At 39.8% G+C, this 27,949-nt stretch overlaps 1 protein-coding gene across 2 annotated transcripts in view; it reads right to left on the minus strand.

Moving 5' to 3' along the window:
- snx29 (sorting nexin 29) overlaps positions 1 to 27,949 on the minus strand; it is a 135,306-nt gene that overhangs the window by 77,441 nt on the left and 29,916 nt on the right. For both annotated transcript variants that reach the window (XM_007893700.2, XM_042341041.1), the window contains exons 12-14: positions 24,950 to 25,013; positions 22,620 to 22,748; positions 20,884 to 20,969 (exon numbers count right to left, since the gene is read on the minus strand). In XM_007893700.2, the coding sequence (XP_007891891.1) occupies positions 20,884 to 20,969; positions 22,620 to 22,748; positions 24,950 to 25,013 (279 nt within the window). The remainder of the gene's footprint in view (positions 1 to 20,883; positions 20,970 to 22,619; positions 22,749 to 24,949; positions 25,014 to 27,949) is intronic.

Here is a 27,949-nt window from a genome sequence, read left to right on the forward strand (position 1 = left end):
CTTGCAATTCTTATGTTCTTATTGAAATACCGTTAAGCCTTGTTTCAAAAATGAATTGGCTAAAACCTATATAGAGCTGAGTCAATCGAACACTGGCTATAATAGATCAATGAAGATTCACCTCTAGCAAATCTAATTCAAGATTGTTGATGTCAGGTTACATAACTAGTGACTCATTCGGAACTGGTATATGTGGAAAAAATATCCAAAGATGTGAGGAAATAAAAAATACACATTCTCCTTTTCTCCACAATACATTCTAAATGCCCTGAACAGTACAATTGAACTGCACAATTTTCCAGTTTTGAGAGTGGATACATATGAAACAGAAGATGCATTACTCGAAATTCAATCAATGAGACAGTCAGCAGATTTATTACTGAGACTGTCAGCAGCTTTCTCAAGAGTTTTGCAATTATCTATTTCGCTTCCAAGTGAGTGGCAGCACCGGAAACCACAAATTCAATCCATGTAGTGTGAGAAATCATTCACAAAATGTTATTTGCACTTTTAAATCAAAGGGTGCAAAAATAGCAACTAAAAGCAATCCTACGAATTGCAGCGACAGAGTTCTAAAGCAAAGTTAGTAGTAATTGTTTTTATTAAAAATTACACAACATGAACAACGGTAGCAATTGCGGTATTAAAAATTGTATGAACAATGGAAAATTGAGAAAATCTCCCACAGAAACACAGAAAATTTCCCAAATACAAAAATGACATACTTAGAGCGTGGCTCAGACTTGACTCAATCAACTTCTGCAACCCAATGCCTCCAATAATCAATTGCTAAAGCAATTACCTAATGTGAAAATGTGCTATTATTACAGACAATGATAGTACCCCAGTCTGCTGACATAGTTTCTCTCAGTCCAGGCAACAGAAAATAAAAGGATTTTATTTTAGGACACTCACATTGATCTTAGAATTGGAACACACATTCCTAAATAAAATCTGGGGTGCTTTGGCACAGATTCCCACAACTTCTTCTTCCTGACAAACTCATGAGGCAATAAGTTGAAAACCTTACAAAAATAAATGAAACCAAAGCAGGTGAGTATCCCGTAATCCTTGTGATATTTCACAATTTCATAGAAGGCCACACATGTATCTCATATTCAAACAAAAGGCTTACTTGAAGGAACACGTTACCTCACAAATTGTCATCCATAAATTTTGTCCTTGCCAAGTGATACAATTCGTATCAAATCCATATCTAAATTTAAATATAATCATACCACCAGATGAAACATTTTCACCAAATTACAATTCTGATGATACGATAAAAGGTTATTTCTGACTACATTTTTTAAACTACCCTTTGGTGTCGTAATTTGATGATGTGAATATTTCTGTATTTGTTTCGAAGCCAAGCCTCAGAAGCTCAGAATAACACTTTGCTCAGTAATTTATAAGAGCGCTCTCAGCTGCAGACGTCTGAGGAGCCTCTGCATCATGAAAATACTTAAGAGGACTTCCTGAATGTCAGAGATTATGAGTTAATGTTTTACCCAATTGTTAAAAAAATTCAAATCACTTAAATAATCCTTGCATTTTATGTAGCGCATTTCACATCAGGAAGACATCTCAAAACACTTCACAGGATTTTACTGTAAAATTTGTTTATTTTAAACAAATAAACAATTAAATATTATGTTTCCTAGGGATATGTGAATTCTTTCAGCTGTCCCCGCAAACAAGCCTTCAAGATGTAATCCCTTCCTTGTGAAGGAATAGCCCCCGGAGACGACACTCGGCTGCTTTTGAAAATTCAATATGGGCAACTGTACACCACCTGCCAGATGTTTGATAAATCCTTTCCAGTTTAGCTTCTTGGCACATACTTGAGATTTGGATCTTCCCAGGTTAGAGGCAGTCACTATCTCCTGAGAATTTGTCTCCAGAGTTGCTAACTTAGATAATAAATGGAAACACAACACTGAGCTATCTGTGGAGTCCTGTAGCTCAGTGGTTAGAGCGCTCGCTTTGCAAGCGAGAGACCTGAGTTCAATTCCAGGCAGAGGGCGAAACCTTGGGCAAGTTTCCTTACTCCACACAGAGCCTAATAATAACCCCTCCAAAACAAAAAATAATAAATTGGTCATTTTCAATCTACGACTGTTTATGGGACACTGCTGTGCGCAACTGGCTGCCGCGTTCGCCCACAAATATACAGTCAATTCACTTTACAGTATATTCTGTAAAGCGCTTTGGGACGTCTAGAAGACATGAAAAGCGCTATATCAAATGCAAGGATTATTATTATATCTGTTCTGAACTGCTACCATACGTCCATGTATATAACAAGCTATGTTATACAATTCTTTGACTCAGATCTCATGCTGTTGTTTTTTATAAAGAACAAATTACATTTGTAAAGCGCCTTTCGTGTCAGGGGGATGTCCCAAGGTGCTGGACAGACAGTTATGGACCCGAGCTGGGGGTTGGGGTCGGGAGGGGAGGGAAGGAAGCAGGGAGATCGAAAGCACGGTCAAAGAGAAGGCACTTGAAAGTGGCAAGGGAGGGGGCGAAGCGGAGGGACTGCGGGATGGAGTTCCAGAGGGTGGGGGCAGAATGGTGGAAGGGTATTTTGCCTGTGGAGAAGGTTGGGTACTTGATTCCAGCTCAGAACAAGGGAATAGTTTATTCCATCTCAGGAAAAGTAGATCACCCAGGGTTATTTGTTGAAGTGCAAAAACTATACTGGTTTTGTTTTATGTTTCTGTTCATTATACATGTGTCTGCCAAATAAGATCAATTCTAAACCAGCTTTCATTTGTCTACTAACATCCGTGTTGCTCTGAAGACAACCAAAGGTTTTCCACCTTCCAAAAGAGAGTTCTCAATCCAGACTGGGGCCAGAATTTGCAAGGGGATTTGGCACAGGTGTGTGATCTTGATAAACACTTACGACAAGCAGGCTATGTCAGTGTGCAAGGCCATCAACATCCACTTGAGAGATCTTAAAAGCTGTAAATTGGAGATTTATAGTCTTTTGTTTTGAAAATTGTTGAGAAAATGATTGCATTTGCATCAGCATTACTTACTGTCAAGATCAAATATATTGATTGTTTAGTCATTCAATCTGGCGCACCTCACCTGCAATGTTAGTTATGCAATGTTACAAGTCAGTAAGACCTATGTCTGTAGGAATTTGGTGGTTCTGATATATATTAACTGGAAATACATTGTCTGCATCTGAACCTCCTTATTCTTTTAACTTTGGATTCAGTTTATAAAATATACATAACACACACAGTGGGAAGAGAGATCCGTAGACAAAACAAACTCTATTGATAGCCTCCCACAAAGAAGTCTTTGTCATTATATACATTTTGAGCTCTCCAAAGACTGTGGGTAGTTCATCATTAACTGCACAGAAACTTTTGAATATAGTCACTTTGAAGATCTTATGAATTTTAATCATAAAATATAGCCAGCACAAATCTGGAACACCTCCCTCCTCATACTTCTAAAAAAGAGTTGTGCATCGTCAACTTGTCGGTTGATTGCGGTCGTTTCTCAGCAAGAGCCACAAAAGACTCACCACCTCAGCCGTTCTGAATGCCTTTTTTTTTCACAAAAAAAATCCAAATCACTGGAACCTCCATTTCTAGATCTCTCATTATTTTCCAGTAAGTCTGTAAGAAGAAATTTGAAGCACCATCTGTTATAGAGAAAAAGCTTCCTCCAGACGACAATGATTTTGAATGTAAGGCTCCAGCGCCTTGGGGACATCCTCCCGATGTGAAAGGTGCTATACAAATGTAATTTTGTTGTTGTTTATTATTTTACACTACACAACCATACACATCACTTCCCAGCCACTCATTGCTTCTGCATTGATACCCCTATCCAAAGTTGGCAAACAACAGAGATTTGGGGATTTGCATCCCAGCAGTAATAACCCACTGTAACTCAAACATGTTGTCTGTGAGAGTTTGCAAACAGTGCTATTTAATGATCTTTTTACATCACAACATGTATTCTCCTTACAAACCTAAAGTTTAGCATCTTGCGCAGTACATCCTTCCCTAGTTTTGATTGCTTAAAACTAAAATATTGCCAGCACTTCTTCTCACTATTCTGATAATGCAGCAGTCAAGCCTTCATCTCGACAATCTTGCAAGATCTTGTTTGATTGAAAGCTTTGTTTTTTCAGGTGACCAGGAGGTACAACACTAATATGAAATACTCAGAAAAACTGTTTTGTTTGCACCTCACCCTCAAGAGATAACAACCCAATTCCAGTACTTGTCGAGCTAATCTCTGGTTCAATATGTTCTTCCAAACTGCTATTTATAATACTGTTAACATCTGCTCCTCAAACAATATGAAAACTGTCCATCAGCAAAAGTTTTGTATTGGACTAAATACCATTTTATTGCACAAAAAGTATTTATTTGTGAACTCAATACAAAAGTTGACAAAATAATCAAATTTAATTTGGGTAAGGTCATGTTATACCTTATGATTGTGGAGGGAGGAATGAATATCTGTAAAGTTTAAATTCTTTGCACAATTTCTCTCTCTAAATCCAAATGTCAAGATTCTTGTAAAGGCCATATGAACCTCAATTTACAAAGCATAAACCCCACTAGGTACAACTCAGCAGTGACTGCAACACCACTAATTTAATTGAAAATATATGTATCCACTTAAGAGCAGCAAACATCTGGTTACACACTTATGATGCAAAACCATTATCTATTCATGTGCAACAATAGACAATACTTTTAAAATAAAGTAGTCATGAGCATTTTTGTAATGAGGGATTTGGAATCAGATTATAGAAAATCTAAATCCCGTAGAAGGATTTTCTGGAAATTGGACTAATATTGATATGCAGTTTGTCCCAGTCAATTAAAGGGGAATTAAAATACCACAGTGAAATTGCTTGTAATACATTATTCATATAGTTACGGTGATCTTTTCTCAGCTTCTTTAGCTTTAGGCTGCCCGAATTGATACAATTTTTCCTCTCATTAAAAACTATTGATAAATAAGCCACAATGAATTCATTCCTCAGTATAACTCTACCCCCCCATAACACTAGTTCCACTATTTAACTGAGAATCACCTTATATTCACGTTTCACTTTTCCAACAATAATAATAATCCTATAATAATCCTTGTAATTGATATAAGGCCCTCCATGTCGGGTGGACACCTCAAAGCACTTCACAGGATTTAGTGTATTATACTGTGTATTTTGTAGGCGAATGCGACAGCCAATTGCATACAGCATAGTTCCACAAACTGCCATAAAGTGATTGACAAATTTGATCTGGGGAAGCTCACTTCTCGTTTTGAATAGTGCCATGGGACCTTCCAACATTCACCTGAACAGGCTGACGGGACCTTGATGTTAAAGTCTCATCCGAAGGACATCACCTCCAACAATGCACTGACCTCCAGCACTATGTTTCAATGTCAGACTACAGTGTTGATGTGGGGCTTGAACTGACAAATTTCTCAGAGGTAAAAGTGCTATCAACTGAGCAGGATGTCACCAATGAATCAAACTCTACACTATATAAAGTTGTTAAGAACAGCAGATACCCTTTGATAAATATAGAATAACTGAAATGATTGTCAGTCTGTCATCAAGTTGCAACTTAACTCTCGAAGTTTCACAACACAAAGAACACTAATTGTGTGCTACTTTTAGCCTTTTACTTTTTTTTGGAAAAAATATTTTTATAGAGATACATTAATTACATAGCCCTATGACACTTGATCATTGGTGTAACACCTTAACCATTGATTTTATTGAATATATTATACTTAGTTATCATATCCCTCTACGAGATACATATTTTGAAAAGCAGTTTTACTCCAGTTCATTGAAGTCAGTTTTTACACACAACAATATGACAGCTTAGGATAGAAATGTATGTGGGCAATTTGGAAGAATATGCTTGTTCCTTAGATACCTGTCACATTTTATTGTAATTTTCTTTTTTAGGTTAGTTAGAGAAGATATGATAAACCCGGATAAAGACAACTACTGTTACACAAGGGCAATGATGGTTCTGGTTCTAAGAACAGGCATAAAAGGGATGAAATTCTCAAAAAATTCCCATCAAAATACTTTGAAATCCTGTTACTTCCTGTTATATATGCTTTCCGCGCACACCTCTCCTCCCACTCCCTCTTCGAGCCCCTCCAGTCCGGTTTCCGCCCTCCCACAGGACAGACTGCGCTTATGAAAGTCACAAATGACATCCTCTCCATCTGTGACCAGGGCTCCCTCTGCCTGCTTGTCCTCCTGGATCTCTCTGCCGCGTTCAACACAGTCGATCAGGCCATCCTCCTCCACTGCTTTCCTCCGTCATCCACCTCAGTGGGACGGCACTCACCTGGTTCGAGTCCAACCTCACAAACCGCCAGCAGTACATCTGCATAAACGGCTTCTCCTCCCGCTCTCACCCGGTCTTGCGGGGTACCCCAAGGATCCATCCTTGGCCTCCTCCTCCTTCTGATCTATATGCTCCCTCTTGGGGTTGTCATCTGCAGACATGGGGTACATTTCCACATGTATGCAGATGACACCCAACTCTACTTTTCCACCTCTCTTTGCGACCCCCAGTCCCCTGATGTTCTGTCAGCCTGCTTGTCAGACCTCAGGGGCTGGATGAGCGCAAACTTCCTTCAGCGAAACATTGACAAGACGGAATCCATACTCTTCGGCTCTCGTCAACGTCTAAAATCTCATGGTTCTCACCTCCTCCACCTACCCGACCTCCCCCTAAAACTCTCCGAACCCATACGCAACCTCGGCGTCAGGTTCGACTCCCCCAATTATCCTTCCTCCCCCACATCCAGTCCCTTACCAGCACCGCCTTTTTCTACCTCCGTCGCATTGCCCGTCTCCGCCAATACCTCTCTCCAAAAGCTGCTGAAACTCTGGTCCATGCCTTTGTCACCTCTCGGCTGGACTACTCCAACACCCTCCTCGCCGGTCTCCCATCCACTACCATCCATAAAATCCAACTCATTCAGAACTCTGCTGCCCGCATTCTCACCCGCACAAAACTCCACTCCCCGATCATCCCAGTCTTTACCAGACTGCACTGGCTGTCTATCCCAGAGAGGATCGACTTCAAGATCCTCACCCTCGTATTCAAGTCCCTGCACTCTTCTGCACCCCCCGACCTCTCTGACCTCCTCTCTCCTCAAAACGGCACCCATTGCCTTCGTTCCTCTGGGTCTGGCCTCCTTCTTGTCCCCCGAGTACTCTGCTCCACCCTCGGGGGCCATGCCTTCAGCCACTATGCCCTGAGGCTCTGGAACTGCCTTCCTCACTCCCTTCGTCTCGCTCCCTCCCTTCCTATTTTCAGGTCTCTGCTGAAGACCTTTCTTTTCGACTGCGCCTTTGGTCACCTTCCTCTCCCTCCCCCTGGCTCGGTCCCGGGATCCGAAACTGTAAAGCGCTCTGAGACGCCGTCCGGCGTGGATGGCGCTATATAAATCCAAGTTGTTGTTGTTGTTTAATGTTTCATAGTAACTTCTAAAAATTAATTTATTTTTGGTACAAAAAGATCTTTACCCATATTCTAAAGAATACCATTTTATAAAATGCATTTGAATGGTATGTTTACAGGATCACATATGAGCTGTGAAAATAATTACCGGTTGGGCCACTTAGAATCAACATTAGAATGAAGTGTACAGTGTGCCATTGCTGGGGAATGTGAGGGAGTACATTGTCTTGAGCATCAGAATGCCATGCTTTAGACTGATAGGAACCAAATTCACACCGTTGTTCCTCCATGTACATAGTTTGTATCTCCGTTGTGCAGCTGCTAAATATGCCAAGCGGAAGACAAACATTTTCCCACAAGGAGAGGAAGAGAAAATCAGTCATTTTGGACTGTTCTGGCACAATTCCTAGTGACCAGTTTCAGGCCAGCATTGGCAGAGGACACAAGGGTAGAAATCCCAGCAATATTCTCAACCAGCGATTGTGGCTAGAAATCCAAGCAAGAGGAAGATTCTGCATTTTATTTACTATTCCTCAGACTGGGGTGGGGGAGACTGAAGGGCAAACCATGGCTCTCACCCATACTTGATATTCAGAGACTCTCCTGGAAATGCAGGTGTTTGAACAAGAAAAGAGAACATGATTAAACTTTTGTTGTGCTGGTCCCCATGGTCAAACAGTCTGCCAATATTCAGTGGTATGTACAAAGATAATCATACATATTTTTGAATCAATTGGGCAATTTAGTGAAGATCAGGAGCTACCCATCAGCATAAAAAAGAACACGGGAGAATAAGTTACATTTTTATATTGAGTTGAACACACACTATTATGCAAACACAATGTTTAGCTTTAGTTATTTCAGATGCAATATGAATAGTGAAATAAATCATCATAGTAAATAAATCTGATCTTACGTTTAAGCATAATGCTAGGTAATGTTTTGTTAGGCTTATTCCAACTTCTTTGACAAGCAAATTTTATTCTTAATTAAATATAAAATACACTACAGTACATAATAATGGTAAGTGTTTGCTGGATATTAGGTGATTAAATTGATTTCTCAATTGTTAGTGTTGCTGCAAATGACACAAAATCCTGAACTTTACACCATCTTTCTTCAGACACTATAATTATCTGAAAGGATTTACTCATTAGGCGAGTGAATGCTTAATTTGTGTGAAAAACCTTTGGCTAACCAAGTATAATGCACTCATCAGTACTGTCTGTATATTAGCTGCCTGGAAGCTAGCCAAGTTAATATGCGTCCACAGCCCAGCTGTTCCAGGTGTCAAATGTCTGAGTAAATCAATGGAGGAGGAGAAACCTTGGGCAAGATAAACAAGTTCATTAAGTTAGTTTTCTCTGATATCCATGAAAATGCTTTCATAATGTTATAATTTCTAACCTTAACCATTAAAATATTCTTTATATTAATATTTAATTAATATTAAAATCATCAATTTGGTTCATAGCACTTAGAGAACGTGCCATAATGCAAATTCAAAGCAGAAAGGTTATGCAACTTAGAAATATAGTAGTGTAAAAAAAATGCGGACTGTGGTCCTTTTGAGAAATCACCATGGAACACAACTTAGAACAGCTGCCTTATTAAATCCCTGTCGAAAAATCAAGAACGTATTGCCTGTGAATTCAACTCTTGCTTGAAAGGAGTTTGCAATTATGTATGTAATCTGCCCATTCAGGAAGCAAACCATACATGATATGCATAAAAGATCTATTAATGCTATGATCTAAAGATCTGCTGAATGAATAATTAATCTAGAAATAGAACCATAAATTAAAAAAATCCCAAAACACAATATTAGGGATAACCATGGTACAGAGTTTTTTTTTAAAAAAAGGTACAATTTAGATTCCCTGGGGGAAAAAATCATCTTGACGATTTTGTTTTTGCTAATATTCTTCTTTTTCTCTTTGTGGTTTTGTTTCTCTTTTGGTCATAATTCTTCTTTGTCTAATTTTTTTTTGTTTGTTTGTTTTCTTTTCCAATATCACATCTACATTTCTCCTCCTGAAGATAAGAGTTATTTAGCTTGGCATTGTGGTATTACTGGTTAAAGGTGACAAGAATTAACAAAAGTGAATAGAGTTGTGGAAAGGAAGGCTGAGGCAACGAAATTAATAGAAATTAGTAACTTTGAAGGCCATAGAATGAAAAAAGGGCACCACCATCAATTGAGGATTGTTTTGCCAATTAAAGGAAGCTGCAAGGAAATATGATGTGCTAATTGTGAGGCATTTTGATATCCAAATAATAAATCAAAATGGAAAAACAAGAGCTTTCATATAAATTATGTACGCTATTTGGAGTATTAATTAATGCTGCAATTGGTGTTAGAAATATAAACTGCAACCCAACTTAAGCTATAGACAAAAGGTAAAATAGTGCAGATGCTGGAAATCTGAAATAAATAAAGTCGCTGGGAATACTCAGCAAATCACACAGCATCTATGGAGAGAGGAAAGTAGGTTACAGTTTCAGGATGATGACCTAAGCGATAGACTTGATTCAAGTTGGGCAGATCTAAAAAGAGCTTATATACCTTTATACAGTGCTTAGAGGCGAAAAGCATAGTAAGCATCAGATCAAATTACTCTCAAACATAAGTAGGAAGGCAACCAGTGAGTGTTCTGAATAAGGCCATTTACAAGGACTTGTCTAAACTGTATAAATATTAAATTAAGTATTATACTGCAAATACTTTTACTTTATTAAATAAATATAGTGTTCACAGAATGTATTTTAATGCAGAACAGCTGCAAATTTAGAACAAAACCAAATTAGTAGCTGCCATACAAATGGGACTAATGACGACAGACACAATGATGTGTGACTCATGGCTGCAGAACCAGAGAAACGGAACCAAACTGTTGCTCTAAGGATTACATAGAAATTGGCTGCAAATTATAATGGCCAAAATTGAACACTGAGTATATGTATTACTCTTGCGATTTTCCCTTTTACCTTATTTGTCACTAAAAACACTCATAAGTATATTTTACACCATTTAACTGATGTAATTTACCTGTACATTTACCATAAAAAAACAATTGCCAAAGGAAATAGTCTCATTATGGTGACATCAAAGGGCAAAGTCTTCTGTTCAGCTATCCTCTAACGTCTCTACTGGCAGTCCACTGTGTGTTATTTAGCAGAAATGGAATAGAAAAAAACACAACTGCTGTCAAAAGGAGATTATACAAGGAATAGCTTCAGGGGGCAGCTTGCAGTGTTGCAATTCATCTTTCAGGAGATGAGCCTTCTCGTCAGGATAATGGATAATAAACAAAAAGTTCTCTAGAATTTGAAATGATGTCTTCACTGATGTGCTTACTGTTTAATGATATAAATGCATATTTTAGCATAAGCTAAGTAACTCAACTTTTGTGGTAATACATCTGTGATGACTACATTTTTTCAGAACTTTTATATACATTTTATGTAGTTAACATCTCCCTCTCAATACAAAAACAAAATTACATTTGCTTAGTACCTTTCACATCGGAAGGATGTCCCAAGGCGCTGGATAGACAGAGTTATGGACTCGAGCTGGGGGTTGGGGTGGGGAAGGTGAAAGCCGGGGTGGGGGGAAAGCAGGTCGATTGAAAGCACGGTCGAAGAGGAGGGTCTTGAGGTGGGTCTTGAAGGTGGCGAGGGAGGTGGCGAGGCGGAAGGACTGCGAGATAAGAGTTCCAGAGAGTGGGTGCAGAGTGGTGGAAGGCCCACCCGCAAATAGTGGGGTGAGCAAGGGCGGGGGACGTGAATCAGACCAGAGCACGCTGAGCGGAGGGAACGAACAGGGTGGTAGGGGGTTAGGAGATCGGAGAAGTAGGGGGGAGCAAGACTGTGGAGGATTTTCAAGATGAGGACCAGGATCTTGAACTGTATCATCTGTGTGATGGGAAGCCAGTGGAGTCGGGCGAGGATGTGAGTGATGGGATCGCGGAGCCTAGTGCGTGAGAGGTCACGGGCTGCAGAGTTCTGGATGATCTGCAGTCTGTGGAGGGAGGAGTTGGGGAGGCCGACAAGCAATGAGTTTGCATAGTTGAGCCCCGATGTAATGAAGGCATGTATGAGGGTTTCTGCGGCCTGCGATGTGAGACAGTTTTGGAGCCGGGCGATGTTACGGAGATGGGGGAAGGCAGAGGGGGTGATGGGGCAGATCTGGGATAGAAAGGACAGTTGAGGGTCGAACAAGAAGCCAAGGTTCCGGACTGGCATAGTAAGGTGGAGTGTGCAACCATGGATGGTGATGCTGTCAGCGCCTGAGGTGAGGAGGCGCTGACGGGAGCCAATCAGGAGAGCCTCGGTCTTGTTGACATTCAACTGAAAAAAGTTAGCTTTCATCCAGGACTTGATGTCTGACAGACATTCTGTCAACAAAACATTGGTCCTGGAGTCAAGGGTGGAGGCAGAGAGGTAGAGTTGGGTGTCATCCGCATACATGTGGAAATTGACCCCATGTCTGCGGATGTCACCAAGAGGGAACAACAACAACAAAATTACATTTGTAGAGCGCCTTTCATGTCGGGAGGACGTCCCAAAGCGCTGAACAGTCAGGTGTCGGGGCCCAAGCATGGGGGAGGAGGGGCGGTGTAGGGGTGAGGGAAGGCAGAGAGGTGGGAGGGAGACCAAAGGCACAGTCGAAGAGAAAGGTCTTGAGACCGACCTTGAAGGAGGCGAGGAAGCGATGCAAAGGGACCGTGGGATGAAGTTCCAGAGTGTGGAGGCAGAGAGGCTGAAAACCCGGCCACCGATGGTAGGGCGGGTCGGGCGGGAGACATGGAGCAGGCCGGAGCCCGATGAACGGGGGGAGAGTCAGGCTCGTTAGGGAGTCAGCAGGTCAGAGAGGTAGGAGGGGGCAAGGCCATGGATGGCCTTAATAATAATAATGATCCTTGCATTTGATATAGCGCTTTTCACGTCGGGAGGATGTCCCAAAGCGCTTCACAGAACACACTGTAAAGTGAATTGACTGTATATGTGTGGGTGAACCCGGCAGCCAATTGCGCACAGCAGCAATGTCCCACAAACAGTCGTAGATTCAAAGTGACCAATTTATTATTGTTTTTGGTTTGGGAGGGATTATGATTCGGCGTGTGGAGTAAGGAAACTTGCCCAAGGTTTCGCCCTGCCTGGAATTGAACACAGGTATATCGCTTGCAAGGCGAGTGCTCTAACCACTGAGCTACAGGACTCCACTCACCTTAAAGGTGAGGACGAGGATCTTGAACTCGATCCTCTGGGGCATGGGGAGCCAGTGGAGTCGGGGGAGGGTGGGAGTGATGGGGTCACGAAGCCTGTAGATATTGAAGAGGAGGAAACCAAGAACAGAGCCCTGAGGAACGCCGCATGAGACGGTCCGGGGGCTAGAGGAGAAGCTGTTTGAGGAGATGAAGTGCAGGCGGTGTGATAGGTACGATCTGAATCAATCGAGGACAGCGCCGTGGAGATTGAGGGTGAGAGGAGAGGCGCCGGATGAGGATAGAGTGGTCAACGGTGTCGAAAGCAGCAGAGAGGTCAAGGAGGATGAGGAGGCAGAGGGAGCCCTGGTCGCAGATGTACAGAGTGACATTTGTCACTTTGACCAGGGTGGTTTCTGTGCGTGAGAGGTACGGAAACCCGATTGGAGGGGTTCGAGAAGGGAGTGACGGGAGAGGAAGGAGCGAAGCTGAGAAGCAACAACTCGTTTCAGGACCTTGGAGAGGAAGGGGAGGTTGGAGATGTGGTGTTAGTTAGGGAGTAGAGAAGGGTCCAGGGAAGGTTTTTTTTAAGGATTGGAATGATGACAGCGGTTTTTAAAGGGGTGGGAACAGTACCAAAAGTGGCAGGGGTCAAAGTGACAAATGACGTTCTGTCCATCTGCGACCAGGGCTCCCTCTGCCTCTTCTTTAATAAGTAGACAGAAACGCCGCATTTTTGCATTTCAATGTACAATGTGAAATCCCAGCTACAAAACACTTCTGGCTCAGCACTTCAAACATCATTTTCTATTCCTGAACACCAGGCAGGATCAGACTCAGCTGGAGTGGACTGTACAGTTGAATAACCTGCCAACACACAGTTAAAGCTCACACATGAAAAATGGCTCGATACCAGAGGTCATCCAACATAAAACAAACCATACTCTGCACCATTTATTCCTGTGCACAGGTGATCTGAGCCCTCATAGTTCATTAGAACTAATAATTGATTTATTAGCAGTGAGCAATTTTTTTTGCCTTGCTTGCCTGTCTGCAAAAGGCAAATAAAAAGGAGCCAATGGAATAGAAGCAGGAAGTATAAAAGTATCCCGGGAAGGGAACCAGGGTGGTAGGTTATGGTTGGAGTATTGGATTGTTGTGAGCTGAGAATAAAGAGAACAAGTAGAATACAAAGAGGCACAGAAAACCTTCTGGCCTTCATGCAGGTGCATACATTTTAACACCTATTTCTTCTTTAAATGCAAATAAAGTAATCACTCTGGGATTAACGATTTCAGAACAGCAGTATCAACCCTCATTATTTTCAGTTGAGTACTACCTAATTAATGTAGCTTTATAATCATTTAATGCTAGCTAACCACACTCTACGGGTGTTATCATAAATGCATTAAAAGTCACACCTTAGCAGTATTATGTAAAAAACTACAAATCTACAATTAAAATGATTCTGTACCAGCATCTGTTTCTATTTATCTTTACATTTGCTCAAACATTTAAAAGTTTTTCCATATCAATCTTTTTATATTAATACTTCCTTGTGAAAAAAAATTAATTAGCATTTTTCTTTTATCAGTACCCTCAGAATCCATAAACAACAACAACAAGATTCCATTTATGGAGCGCCTTTCACGTCGGGAGGACATCCCAAGGCGCTGTATAGTTGGGTGAGGACCCAAGCAAGGGGGAAATGGTCAGGGTGAGGGAAGGGAAGGGAGCGAGGAGAGGGTAGAGAGTCGAGAAGGGAGCTGAAGGCACGGTCAAAGAGAAAGGTCTTGAGACCGGCCTTGAAGGAGGAAAGGGAGGAAGCGGCGAAGGCACTGGGGGATAGAGTTCCAGAGCCTAGGGGCTGAGAGGCTGAAGGCCTGGCCACCGATGGTAGGGCGGTTGGGGCGGGGGTGTGTGGAGCAGACCGGAGCCAGAGGAACGGAGGGTACGGGCAGGTAGGTAGGGGGATAGTAGATCGGAGAGGTAGGAGGGAGCGAGGCCGTGAATGGCCTTGTAGGTGAGGATGAGGATCTTGAAATCGATCCTCTGGGGGATGGGGAGCCAGTGGAGGCGAGCGAGGGTGGGAGTGATGTGGGCTGGAAGCCTGGTGCGGGACAGTACACGAGCTGCAGAGTTCTGAATGACCTGCAGCTTGTGGAGGGAGGTGCCGGGAAGGCCGGCGAGGAGAGAGTTCCCATAGTCCAGCCTTGAGGTGATAAAGAGTTAATTATGAAATATTTAACACCAAACTATAGCTTCAGTCTGCTGTCAAGTTACAAATCCTATTTGCTTAAAACAGGTGTTCATTATGTAGGGGGGATCCCACACAGTTTTGTCCACTTCAATGAACTGATTGACAGAAAACTGACAGGACTCCAGGTCTCTTCTTGGACTTTGGAAGTTGCCAGTATTGCATGATGCTGTATTGGAACCTCAGCATATAAACAACCTCTGTTCTGACAATAGCTTTCAAACGGGTGTCACGACAATTCGGAAGACACAAAGATTTTACTTAGGACTCATTCCTTTCAACCTATTATACCAATTTAGCACACAAGGATCAAGAAGGTTTCTTCAAATATGTGATGGAATCTTCCAATAAAAAAACAAAAAAGCAAAGCAGAAGGAAAGGCTCAGTACCCTTACTAATTACAGAGCATCAAGCTGTTGAACAACAGAAATTGTAAGTTGAAGACAAATGCTCTGGAAGAGAAGATGCAATGATGGAGAAACATTCCCACTGTTAATCAAATTGTTGCGGATATCACAGCTAATGGCGTTTCTTCCCTTCTTGAGAACCACAGTGCAAACAATTTTCACGGCCATAATAAACAAGTAGTGTACAACAGTGTCAATAATTTGCAGTGGTAGACTCGGATGCGTGTTGAGGGTCTTAAAATTACATTAACCAAGCTGTTAGTTAAAAGTTGGCATGAACAAGTTGATAATTTTTTTTTAAATCCTATGCGGTAGAGGAAGGGGATGAATCAACAAAATGGAAAGAAAAACAAAGAAAGATCAATTTCAGGTCCAGTAAAGAGTCAAATATTAACCAACAATAGACAAAAAAACTGCTCTAAAAATACATAAATGTATTGACTACTACATAACTTTGACAAGTGAAAAACAATCTGCTCGTGAGAAATTTGAAATAATTACATACAACAGTGTCAGAAATAGCAGCTTTGGCAGATATCCCAAAACCGGCATTGGTTAAAAAAAACTATTGCTAACACTCACTAAAGAAATAAATGTAGCCAATATCCTAAAACAAAAGATAACATTTCCTTTCTGGATCCATTACAGATAACTACCCTATTATCTAAATTTGTGGCAACCAAAATACACAACTGTGACAAACGCTTTCATAAAATCTAACACACGCTGACTTCAGAGCTTGATTATTTCACGCATAAAATAAACTTAAATTAATCTGTGGTTAAGTCACTAATGCAATACCTTAATATAGAGAAGCCTTTTACCTTCAGTGATGACGGAAAATTTGGAAATCAAGGATGTGCTTGAAATTGCTAGATTTTTAAAAAATGATGTCCTGTTATCCTAAAACCATCACCAATAAAACCTTTTTTCCAGTACAGTTTAGATGTGAATGTAAAATATAACTGATGAAGATTGAAAGTCATGACTATTTTACTGTCCATTTTACTGTCCATTTTACTGATTGGAAATATTTTTCATACTGACAAAAATAGGGCAGAAAATTGACAAAGGCGACAGTTTTGTGAAGTGCCAAAGATCTATAAAAAAATATGAATTATAACAAACAATTTCTCCAAGGATGACACCTGATATGAGGGCAAGTGAAAATTTGATCTTTACCAAAAACACTGTTCAACATCAATACATGGAAGAACAACACAGCTTATCTTTAGGTGTAGCACCGCTCATCTTCAGATTAGGGCATTTTCTTTGTATACAATACAATATAAAATTATATTTGTATAGCGCCTTTCATGTCAGGATATCCCAAGGAGCTGGACAGTCAGGAATTTGGAACCGAGGAGGGTGGAGAGCAGGGAGGGTAGGAGGATGGCCGAAGGCTCGGTCGAAGAGGGGGGTTTTGAGACGTGCCTTGAAGGAGGCAAGGAAGGGAGCGAGGCAAAGGGAATGTGGGATGAAGTTCTATGGAGTTCCAGAGGGTGGGAGCAGAAAGGCTGAAGGCCTGACATCCAATGATGGGCCAAGCAAGATGGAGCAGGCCAGTGCCCAATGAATGGAGGGAGCTCAGTGGGCACTAACTAATGAAAGCGTTATAGAGCAGTGATGCTGTTTTTAATCTCAGTATAGGCTATCTACTCATCTTTAGGTATGCAGGAAAAGAAGTTACTCAAATAACCTCATTCTATCACATGTATTCTTTTGCTCAGCCATCTCGGTTACAGTAAAAAAAAATTCCAGCTGCTGAAGCCTAGAACCTGTGTAAATCACATTTAAGGCATAATTTCTGGGTAAAAAAAACAAGCACTGAAAGTTGGGCATGTTGCTCCGAGTAGCAGCAATAAATCCTTAAACTCAGAAGTGAGTTAAAACATACTACAAGGGCAAAGACTGGGTGAAGGAAGCACTTTTAGTAAATGAAAGCGGGTTTCAGGATGTACATGAGATTCACCTAAAAGAACTGATGAAGCCATCTGGAGACGTTAGTGTATAATGCACGAAAATGACATGGTTCCACCTCAGAAGTTGCAAAAGGGACAGATATCCTTAGAATTGCTCTTCATTCAACAGGTGCTGCAAATTACATATGCAAAATACATTCTCAAATGAAGATTATAAAGGGAAGAAAAGACCATTGTAGCTATGGAAGAAAAGACCATTGCAGCTGTGTTGCATGGATTCAACAGGAAATTATACTGCATTCAAATTGTCTATATTCCAAAGCTCATCTGCAACTAGACTGCAATTGTTATCGGGTTGCTCTAAAAAGCATTGAATGATACAAAAGGCACTCTGCACTTAAGCCATGAATTGTTGAATGAAGCTTTTTCAAACACATTGTGTATACAATTAGGTAGCATTCTATACCCACCGAACATGCTTTTTATTTTCACTGGTTTGAAACAAGGTCGACAGAAAAAGGAGAAAACCACATATTGTGGATTGTTATAACAGATCCATCAAGAGCTTGCTAAGAACACAGTTTACAAGTACTGAGGTGTAATTGTGTACAGTGTGAGATACCAGAACTGAAACACACTCATGCAACTCTAAGGATCTATCAAACAGATTTTAAATTAAATTCAGCCCCACATACTGGTAACAACCATTAAAATGCTATCTGACACATCTGGAACAGCAGTTTTAATTTTCATACTGTATCAGTCCTGGGGCAGTAAAACTACCAGTTGCACCCATAAAATAAATTATTTGATACACAGATATTGCAACGCAGCTGAGTAACATGTTGTTATTCTGCTCTAGTTGACTAACATCTGTTAAATAAAATTCTATGATATTAAAAACTGCTGCTGCAACAGATTACATAAAGTAATTTTTAAATACTAATCCCAAGAAATTCAAAATGTGACATTTTGATTAAGGAGTAATCACACTTACATTTCAAACCAGCAGTATCATCATCTCATTACATGTTACATATAGGATTTAAAGTCATCAGCTTCCTTAGTCAGAATAATTAAACGCTATAAATTCTCAACCAAAAAGCATTCGACAGGAAGCCTCAATATAATTTTAACAAATAAGATTTACTAAATATTCCAAATAAAACCATCCATAGCAACCAATTAGCAATTGAACATCTATCATCGTCTACATCTGTCAAGCTATTTATTTCCTGTATTAACCAAGCATTAAAGTATTCTCAAAGTTTCACAAGACTTTGACAAAGGTAGTCTACTCTGAGGAGATATTTTCAAAGATGATTGCTGCCCTAAATACACTCTTACATGAGTTACAACTTTTCATCAATGTTATTTAGAAGTATTGTGATGAATGAATCTCACCTCCATATCCCCACAGTAGTACCAATATGTCAAATCAGTTTCAGAGTGAGCTATCGTATAATTTAAATTACCATAGTTATTTCGCTCTGAAACCAACAATTTTTTCAGAAACCATTATAGCGGAGCCCGAGTGAATGCTGGAAATGAGACATGGAAGGCATGGACATTTTAAAGTCACACGTGCCAATAATAAATCAACAGGAACACAAGCCTCATTAGGATACATGACCAAAATACATTCCACATCGTTAACACATGTAAATCAACAGTATTGCTAATCTCCACATCAATTGTATAGTCTTTTGCAGTCACATAAACCAAAAATCTTGTGTTATTAATAATGCTATTTTTGTCAGCACTGTTACTGTTTCAAAAGTTATAACTGTTTTCTTCAGAACATCACCCCTCACAATCAAGCAGTCAATGCAACATCACAATTATGTCTAAAGGCAGGTTTTATTCCCCTACAAATTATTTTATGGAAAGGTCTTCAATCAACGTTACACTAAAAGTCTTTCAATTGATTTGGACTATGAAATGTCTTGACAAAATCTATTAAAACTGGATATAAGTTCTGCAAAATGCAGAGAATTAAGAAATCTCTAAATGATATTTCTTGCATATCACACCTTATCATCATCTCATTACATCTTACATATAGGATTTAAGGTCATTACAATACTTCTAAATACACGAGATGCCTCAAAGAGTTTCACAGAATTTTACTGTGAAATGTTCTGCCTGTGTATTTGTCGGTGAACGCTGCAGCAAATTTCCACACACAGATGTCCCACAAAGAGCCATGAAGTGAGTGACTAATTTTATTTGGGGGGATTGTTGGCCAGGACACCAGGAGAAATTCTCTTCTCGTGTCAGCTTAGTAACTACTTTTTATATTAAGTAAATTGCCACTGATTTCCACATACCAAAGCAGTTACGAAAATAGATTCTCTAGGTTTGGCTTTTCTAGAGTGTCACACAAAGTGTGATAACGACAGAGGTATGTTGTCACTAAGGAATTTTACTCCTGCTTATTTGTTAGTGTGACAGCAGTAAGCAAATTGCATTACTATAGATTGATTACCTAGTTTCTTTCACAGATGAGAAAAAAATACACAGAAACAAAATGCAACTTATCTTTGGGCCAAATCACTGATGGTAAAACTCCTTGAAAAAGGGTAAAATTGTAATAAGCGATGTGTAATTATTATTTGTGTACCAACTCAAATATTTTTCACTCAGAAATTCTCCCAAACCTCATTTGATTTTCTCCACTTCCTTTTATCATCTGAGAACACCTTATCTCATACAGTTTATCCTGTCAACACATTGTCTGCCTCAGCATGATTCACTTTGTATTTCTCCCTGGCTCAAATTTATTTTTCAACCTTGTTAAGTCTCTCTTACTCTTCAGTTTATACTTGCATTAATGTTCTCTCAAAAGAGCAAATACAATCTAAAAACTGGCTCACCTTTTCATAACATATCCTCTCCAAGGATAAAAATCTAAGATATTCTAGACAAATATGAATAAAATACATACACCATCATACTGTTGCAATAAAAACTGCAAATGCACTGTCCATCCTTTTAGGGATCCCACATTTTATCAGTTTTGAACTTGCATATTGATAAGAATATTTTAAAAATCTGAGTTGTTGATTTTACCTTTCTATCTCCTAATCTGTTGTGTTCTTTTCAATCATATATGTTTGCTTATTTCTCATACAAATCAATCAGCCTCTATCTCTTACAACTGATAGGCAAGGCTGTGAGATAAGGTGGTAAGCGTTCTGAGACGCTACCCCGAATGGAGGGCGCTATATAAAGGCAATTTATTGTTGTGGCTATACAAGCCTTTCTGTAATGTGAAGTTAGTTATTCTATTCAGAATTCTATTAGTTATTCTGAATTCTATTCAGTAAATATTCGGCACAAATTGAATGTTCCATTCATATTCTCATGGTAAAGAACCATCATATTTTAGAAAGCAGGAATTACAGAAAATATTATTAATGTCTCACAAATGGTTATTCTGACAATTCAATCTTTTTAACCTTTTATAACTAAAAATGCTACTTCACATTTTTACCTGAGGCATACCTTGATTAAACACTCTGCACTTAAACAAAATTCCTAGTGGCGCAATATACAAAGTCATTTTATATACTAACACTCCACAGCATGTCATATTCTTACCATCATTCACTTGGCTTCCTTCTCTCTTCAGCATTTGGACAGCTCCTACATATTTCTTCAACTGTACCTTCAATACTTCATTTTCTCTGCAGAAGCAAAAAAACAGTGTATTATTTATCAAACAACATGAATTCTAATTAAAGTGTAAGAGAAGGAGCAGCACAGGGATTAATGATTAAAACAATGCCTTTCAGTGCTTACAACTTTTACAAACTAATGTGAAGTACATACAAGCGCAAATTGTATTGTAATAATACTGTATCAAGCCAAACTATAGGCACAAATCAAACACAGGTCCCTGTCCCATCAATTATCTGTTACCCATGAAAATACAGGCAATACTCACTAACTCCACTCTGAATTACTATCCTGTGTGAAGGGTACACAAATACAAGTTGCTGTTGTTACTGTGCTTCCGTTTTTCTTAAAATTAAAACTATTTTAAATATTTTTGAATAAAAAGGCTTTAAGATTGTTATAATGCTTGAATGAAATTTTGCAAAAGACTTGAAAACAACAGATTATAGACCAGTCTATCATAAATAGCTCACAGTATAAGTGTTCCAAGCTTTTGGGATTAAACTCTGTATCGTATTAACATGCAAATGTCTCTACTAACACCTAATCATGTCAGTATTATAGGCCGGTTAACAGCATGAGCATCCTAATTAATGAAGGCTTGTGAATATCTGCAGTCACAAAATGCAAACAATAAGGAACCTTTCTGTGGCAATTGAGAGGGTAAATTAAGAAATAATCTACATAAAATGGGAAAAATATAGAATTGTAAAAAAAACGTTGGTATGGTATATTTTATTCAAGAACATTTTATTCTAGATCATGTTCAAGCAATTACAGGCCACAACTCAGCCAAGGGGAGAATTGAGTAGTGATGTTCCAAAGGTGGAAAATCCAGCCAACACACTTTCTGGACATAAACACGTAGAATGGCCTTGTGAAGAGAAAGTCCAACAGGGTCTAGATTTACTCTCTATGTGGTATTTTAGACAGTTCAGAATGTAGTCAATTCTTAAATACAGATTTAATTTTAAGATGATATTCCATGTGTTAAGAAGGACAGAAAAATGACTTCAAAGTTCAGACTGAATTCTAAATTTGCCAAATTCTAGATACTCTAAAGTGCTCACAAAAAAAAATAAGTTTAGACCTCGGTGGAATTTCGCCCTATTGGTTGTTTTGTATCTGTAAATTGTACCCCAGCAAGAGCAAAGAAATTTGAGAGAGAATTTTATAAACTATAATCAGTAAACTAACAATTCCTTTAAATCAGTAAAAAGAAATCACGGTTTTTCATTAAGCTGAGCGGGAGTTAAAAAAAACAGTGGCCCAATTCGAATTATTGCTAAAATATGCTTCATTGAAAATATAATGAAGGCAAATGTTTCCTAAGTCTGACCTTATTACCAATTCATTCAAATGGATACAGCCAATCCTGTCACATGGAAACAATAATTAAGGGCAATTTTTGTTCTTTTCAACCGGCTGCATTTAGCATGATTCCATATGTACGTTGTACACATAGGGGAAGGCAAAAATAATCAGATTAACAATGACAGACAACAAGAAGCAGGCTGACAGAATTTGGTTTAAAAGTATAGATTTTCTGGCAGATATCTTTTTGATTGCCCTCATAAAATACAGCAACACATGATGAGCAACTTTTGTTTCCCTTTTACTTTGCATACATCGTCTCCCTGGTTGGTTCCCTCGCCTACCTTCCTAGAGCTTGGATCTTGGCAGCATGTCGCTCTTCCTGCTCTGCCAGTTTCTTTTTCTGGTTGTCAATTTCTTGCCTCAGTGCTGCAGAATGTTCCATCTCTCCATCAAGTAGATTTCGCAGTGATCTAGAAAAGAGGGATAACCATCTGTTACCAGACCAAAAGAGAGCTGTCTGGTGCATCAAGTGCGAAGATTAAGAAATGGTTAATAAATGTAGCCTACCTCAAACACCATTTCCTTGATATGTAGTGCATTTTATTGCAAGATCAATTTTTTCACAATTTGGACAATAGGCAATGATTTTTTCAAACAAAATTCAAAAACATCTCGTTGAGAAGAGTAATTGCATTTCTTTCCATAAAATGCATGAAAACACAAATACAATTCTCAGTGTACTGATATAAAACAGACATTGATGCATCAAAAATTCACTAACACTTTGTCTGGAGAAATTAATACTATGTTTATTTATCCTGTATGTTTAGCGACAATTTTTTTAGCTCAACTTCAATGAACTGTCCTGGTGTCTTCTTGAGCAGGTTGTTTTCATAGTAGTGCATTGTCCATCTATTGCAATAAGAAGGTGAAAGGTGCAAATCACACTGGGGTCTTTGAGAAATCTTGTATGGTCCATTCAACAGCCCAGGAGAACATAGGTTTAAGAGTTGTAGAGAGCAATTTCATGACAAATACCAGGATATTTTTCTTTATCCAGAACCTTATCCAGTAATTAATGACTGGTAACAGGTTGCCAAGAAGGGTGGTTGAGATTGGACTCATTGAAAAAACAATTTAACGTTGTAATAAAAGAACAGTAGGGTGGGTTTTCTCGAATGATGAGATCAGATGGGAAGAAGGGCCTTCTTCATCCAAACTAATCTTGTGATCTTTTGACTTTGTGATCAGATCATCTCTTAAGTGACTACCAATTTTGTTATTGCACATTCCTTGCATACAAAAATAGCTGTTTTTTTCCCTCTGCTTCCAATACAATAATAATCGTTCCATTTGACATAGCGCTTTATCATGTCTTCAAGACATCTCAAAGCACTTCACAGAATATACTGTGAAGTGAATTGACTTTATATTTTGTGGGCAAAACGTCGCAGTCAATTGCACACAGCAGTGTCGCACAAACAGTCGTAGATTGAAGTGACCAATTTATTATTATTATTTGTTTGAAGGAATAACACACGGAAAAGCGATCCGCCAATCGAACTAACTGGGTTCCTACTTACTGCTAGGTAAACAGAGGCATGTGGTGTAAGGAAACTTGCCCTACATTTCGCCCTGCCAGGAACCGAATCCAGGTCTCTCGCTGCAGTAATATTATTATTATTACGTGCTCTAACCACTGAGCTGCAGGACTCCACATTGTGGAGTAAAAGCACAAATCACACTTCTTGCTCACCATCTCAGCTTCACTTTAAGCAGTATAAATATAGGATTAATGATACATCAATTGTATTTGGGAAAATTGCAAGTTTTTGAATACAAGCAGTTAAAGTGCCAGATAGGTGGAGAAACGTTCATTTGAATTCCACAAACTGCTTAACCTATATTATGTCACATTGTGTAGTTCTATAGTGCATCTTAATCTAAATTAAAAGGTTACTTTCCACCTACAGGTTTGACCTAATTTTAAATCCAGTCTCAATAAATAAAACTGTAAATATGTAATTTAAATCTGCTGCATTCCATAATAATTTCTGCCTTTTGCATCTTTTATGTATTGATACACAGGTGCCAAAGACACAGTGTGCTTATTTTAAATTTCAATTCTTTCTCCCCTGTGTGTAAACAATAATATGAATACCAGAGAAAAACAAAGACGAGGGCAGAATTAAATTGAAATTAGCATCCCAAGTCACTGTCAAAACAAATCAGATGTAAAGCTCACAGCACAAAGAGAAAGTTACCTTAAAGATAGCATTTTACAACATTTCAATATATTACACAGATTTACAAAATGGGGACTACGCAATCTAAGGTAATGGCAGTAGAAAAAAATGCCAAAATATGCCTAAAAATTCCAGAAGATCTAAAACAAATATGCAAAATATTTTGTTATTTGTCAAATAACAAAAATATAAATCACTGATATATTTCTTACCACAATACAAATTCTCTGAATATTCTTAGCTTTGCTATTTTATCTCCATTTGGCAATAAACTAAATTTAGGAAAATTATCCCTATATTTTCTTCCAACTGGATCATGTGAGTGTGGCAACTCGGTTGCCTAAGACAACCTGAGGTTTAACCCATGTATCACATCATGTGTACTTACTTTATTGGTCAGAAGGTATGATGTGTTCAAACCTTACCCGTTTTGTTCATCCAATTCATCTTTTCTGTTCATCATAGCTACTATAGCTTGTCTTAGTTCATCTGAGAAAATAAACATTGGCTTAAAAGGCATGTTGCTATAAATGAGACAAAATCACAAGAGAGGTTTGGGTGAAGACAGCCCTTCGGGTAATTTGATTTCATCCTTCCAGAAAACCCAACCATCAGCTTCCTATCATAGCACCAAACTTTTCTTAAATTATTAATACAAACAGTAATCCTTGCATTTGATATAACACCTTATTTTTATCAACAACATAAAATTACATTTGTAAAGCGCCTTTCACATCGGGAGGACGTCTCAAGGCGCTGAACAATCAGGGATCAGGACCCGAGCGGGGGTGCAGGGTTGGGATGAGGGAGTGCAGAGAAGTAAGAGGGCGGCTGAAGGCACGGTCGAAAAGAGGGTCTTCAGTTGTGCCTTGAAGGAAGCAAGAGAGGGAGCAAGGCGAAGGGATTGTGGGATGGAGTTCAAAAGATTGGGAGCAGAGAGGCTGAAAGCCCGGCCACAGATGGTAGGGCGGGTCGGGCAGAAGACATGGAGCAGGCAGACAGAGCTGCTGAACGGAGAAAGCGGAAAGTTGATAGGGGGTCAGCAGGTCAGAGATGTATGAGGTGGCAAAGCCATGGACAGCCTAGAAAGTGAGGATGAGGATTTTGAATTCTATCCTCTGAGGGATTGGGAGCTAGTGGAACTGGCGAGGGTGGGGGTGATGGGGACACAGAGCCTGGTGTGGGAGAGGACACGAGTTGCAGAGTTCTGGATAATCTGCAGCTTGTGCAGGGAAGAGTTGGGGAGGCCGACAAGCTGAGAGTTTCTGCAGTGGACCTTGAGGCGACAAATGATTATAAGAGAGTTTCGGCAGCCTGAGGGGTGAGGGAGTGGCGGAGTCTGGCAATGTCGCAGAGGTGGGGGAAGGTAAGATATGGGGGAGAAAGGACAGTTAAGGGTCGAACAAAACACCCAGGTTCCTGACTGGCTTCTTTGAGGCGGAGCGTGCATTCTTGGATGCTGTGGTGTGGAGGCGCTGCGCGAGCCAATCAAGAGGGTCTCTGTCTTGCTGACATTCAGCTGTAGAAAGTTGGCTCTCATCCAGGACTTGATGTCTATCCTGGAAACGAGGGTGGAGGCAGAGAGATAAGAGTTGGGTGTCATCCGTGTACATGTAGAAGTTGACCCCATGTCTGTGGATGATGTCACCAAGGGGGAACATGTAGAGATTGAAGAGGAGGAGACCAAGGACAGAGCCCTGAGGAACACCGCACAAGACTGCAGGGGCTGGAAGAGAACCGTTGGGGGAGACAAATTGGAGATGGTGTGAGAGATAAGGCCTGAACCATTCAAGGACAGAACCCTGAAGGTTGAGGTGAGAGGAGAGATGGTGGAGGAGAATGGAGTGGTCCACAGTATCGAAGGCAGCAGAGAGGTCGAGCAGGACGAAGAGGCAGAGGGAGCCCTGGTCACAGATGGACAGGGTGTCGTTTGTCACCTTGACCAGAGCAGTTTCCGATTGGAGGGGCTCATGGAAAGTGGTAGGAGAGGAAGGAGCGAAGCTGGGAAGCAAAGACTCTTTCAAGGAAAACACAAAATACTACAGATGCTGGAAATCTGTAAACAAAAACAGAAGTCGCTGGGAACACTCAGCAGGTCAGGCAGCATCTATGGAGAAAGGAAAGTGAGTCATCGTTTCGGGTCAGAACCGGGGCATGTTGTGTGGGGGAGGCAGGGCAAAGAAGATAAAGGAGAAAATGGGGTAAGAGGGCAGGGGATGATGAGTTGAAGAGGTGTTAATGATGCAAAACAAAGGGGGAGGTGATTGCTCTTGTGAGTAATTTCAGTGGATACTGTGAACCCTGCTGACATCAGGAGATATTCTGCACCTGCACACCACTGACAGGAAGCTGGCCAGTCAGTGCAGAAGAAACAGGAAGTTTACTGCACTTCTGTAGACTGTGGGTCCAAAGGATTGAAGCCAGTATAACCGGAATTGCAAAGTGGATGCAAATAATAATACTTGAATTTGAAGTTGCACCTCATTATGTCAGAGAAGCATCTTAAAGCACTTCACATCAGCATTTATTTGTAGGTGAACTCATAAACATCTTTCTTGAACTACGATGGGCTGCCTGAGTAGGTGGATAGGAGAGCTTACCCACGTCAACATCCCATTGCTCTTTTCTCATAACAGACAGATTTAGAAATTAGCAATGCCTTCCAAGCGGGCCATACAGCCATTGCTCCAAAAGGTGAGAGCTTTAATTAATAGTAATTACATTGTGAAAGGACTCAACTTGGATATATGATTTTGGAGTTAAACCCTGGTATTACTGCTTCTTGAACTTAATTAAGCATTTCAACTGCATAATAAAATATATATCACAACTGTGTCCACTATATTGCGATGCCAGGTGTCAAAAACCATGTGGGAGGTCGACCCCAGACCTTCTGCCTCCTTGAGGACTGTACAAGGCCAAAGTTTTAACATTTCTAGAGAAGGGATAAGCTTCAAACCAATTATTTTCTGTTCAAAAGCAGCTCTCTTGAGGTCAAGTCACATGATTTCCCTTTAGACACTGCAAACTTAAAATCCATCTTTTAAATAAATTGTTCAATATATTTCAACAAAATGTTGCAACAGTTTTAAATATTTGTGGCCTACAGAATATTTCATTTGTTTATTATCTAACAATGTGCATCAGCCAGTAGGAAAGTCATTGCTGCAAAGAAACTCATCAACTGGTGACTATTCATACTCAACGCATCATTGATGAATGTTCACTGTTTCCAAAGAAAGCAAAGAACAGAAAGTCAAATGTTTCAATCGTTCTCATCCTAATAATCCAGAGATTTTTTTTCACATCAAGTAAATATCATTAGATTTAAACAGGTAATTCATTATTACCTGTCACCAATGTTTCTTCGTATTTTATGCTTCTGAATTCTACCTCGGGAATGCCCAGGACAAATATTTTCTCTA

The sequence above is a fragment of the Callorhinchus milii genome, unplaced genomic scaffold, assembly GCF_018977255.1.
Source record: "Callorhinchus milii isolate IMCB2004 unplaced genomic scaffold, IMCB_Cmil_1.0 Scaffold16, whole genome shotgun sequence".
Classification (NCBI taxonomy): Eukaryota; Metazoa; Chordata; class Chondrichthyes; order Chimaeriformes; family Callorhinchidae; genus Callorhinchus; species Callorhinchus milii.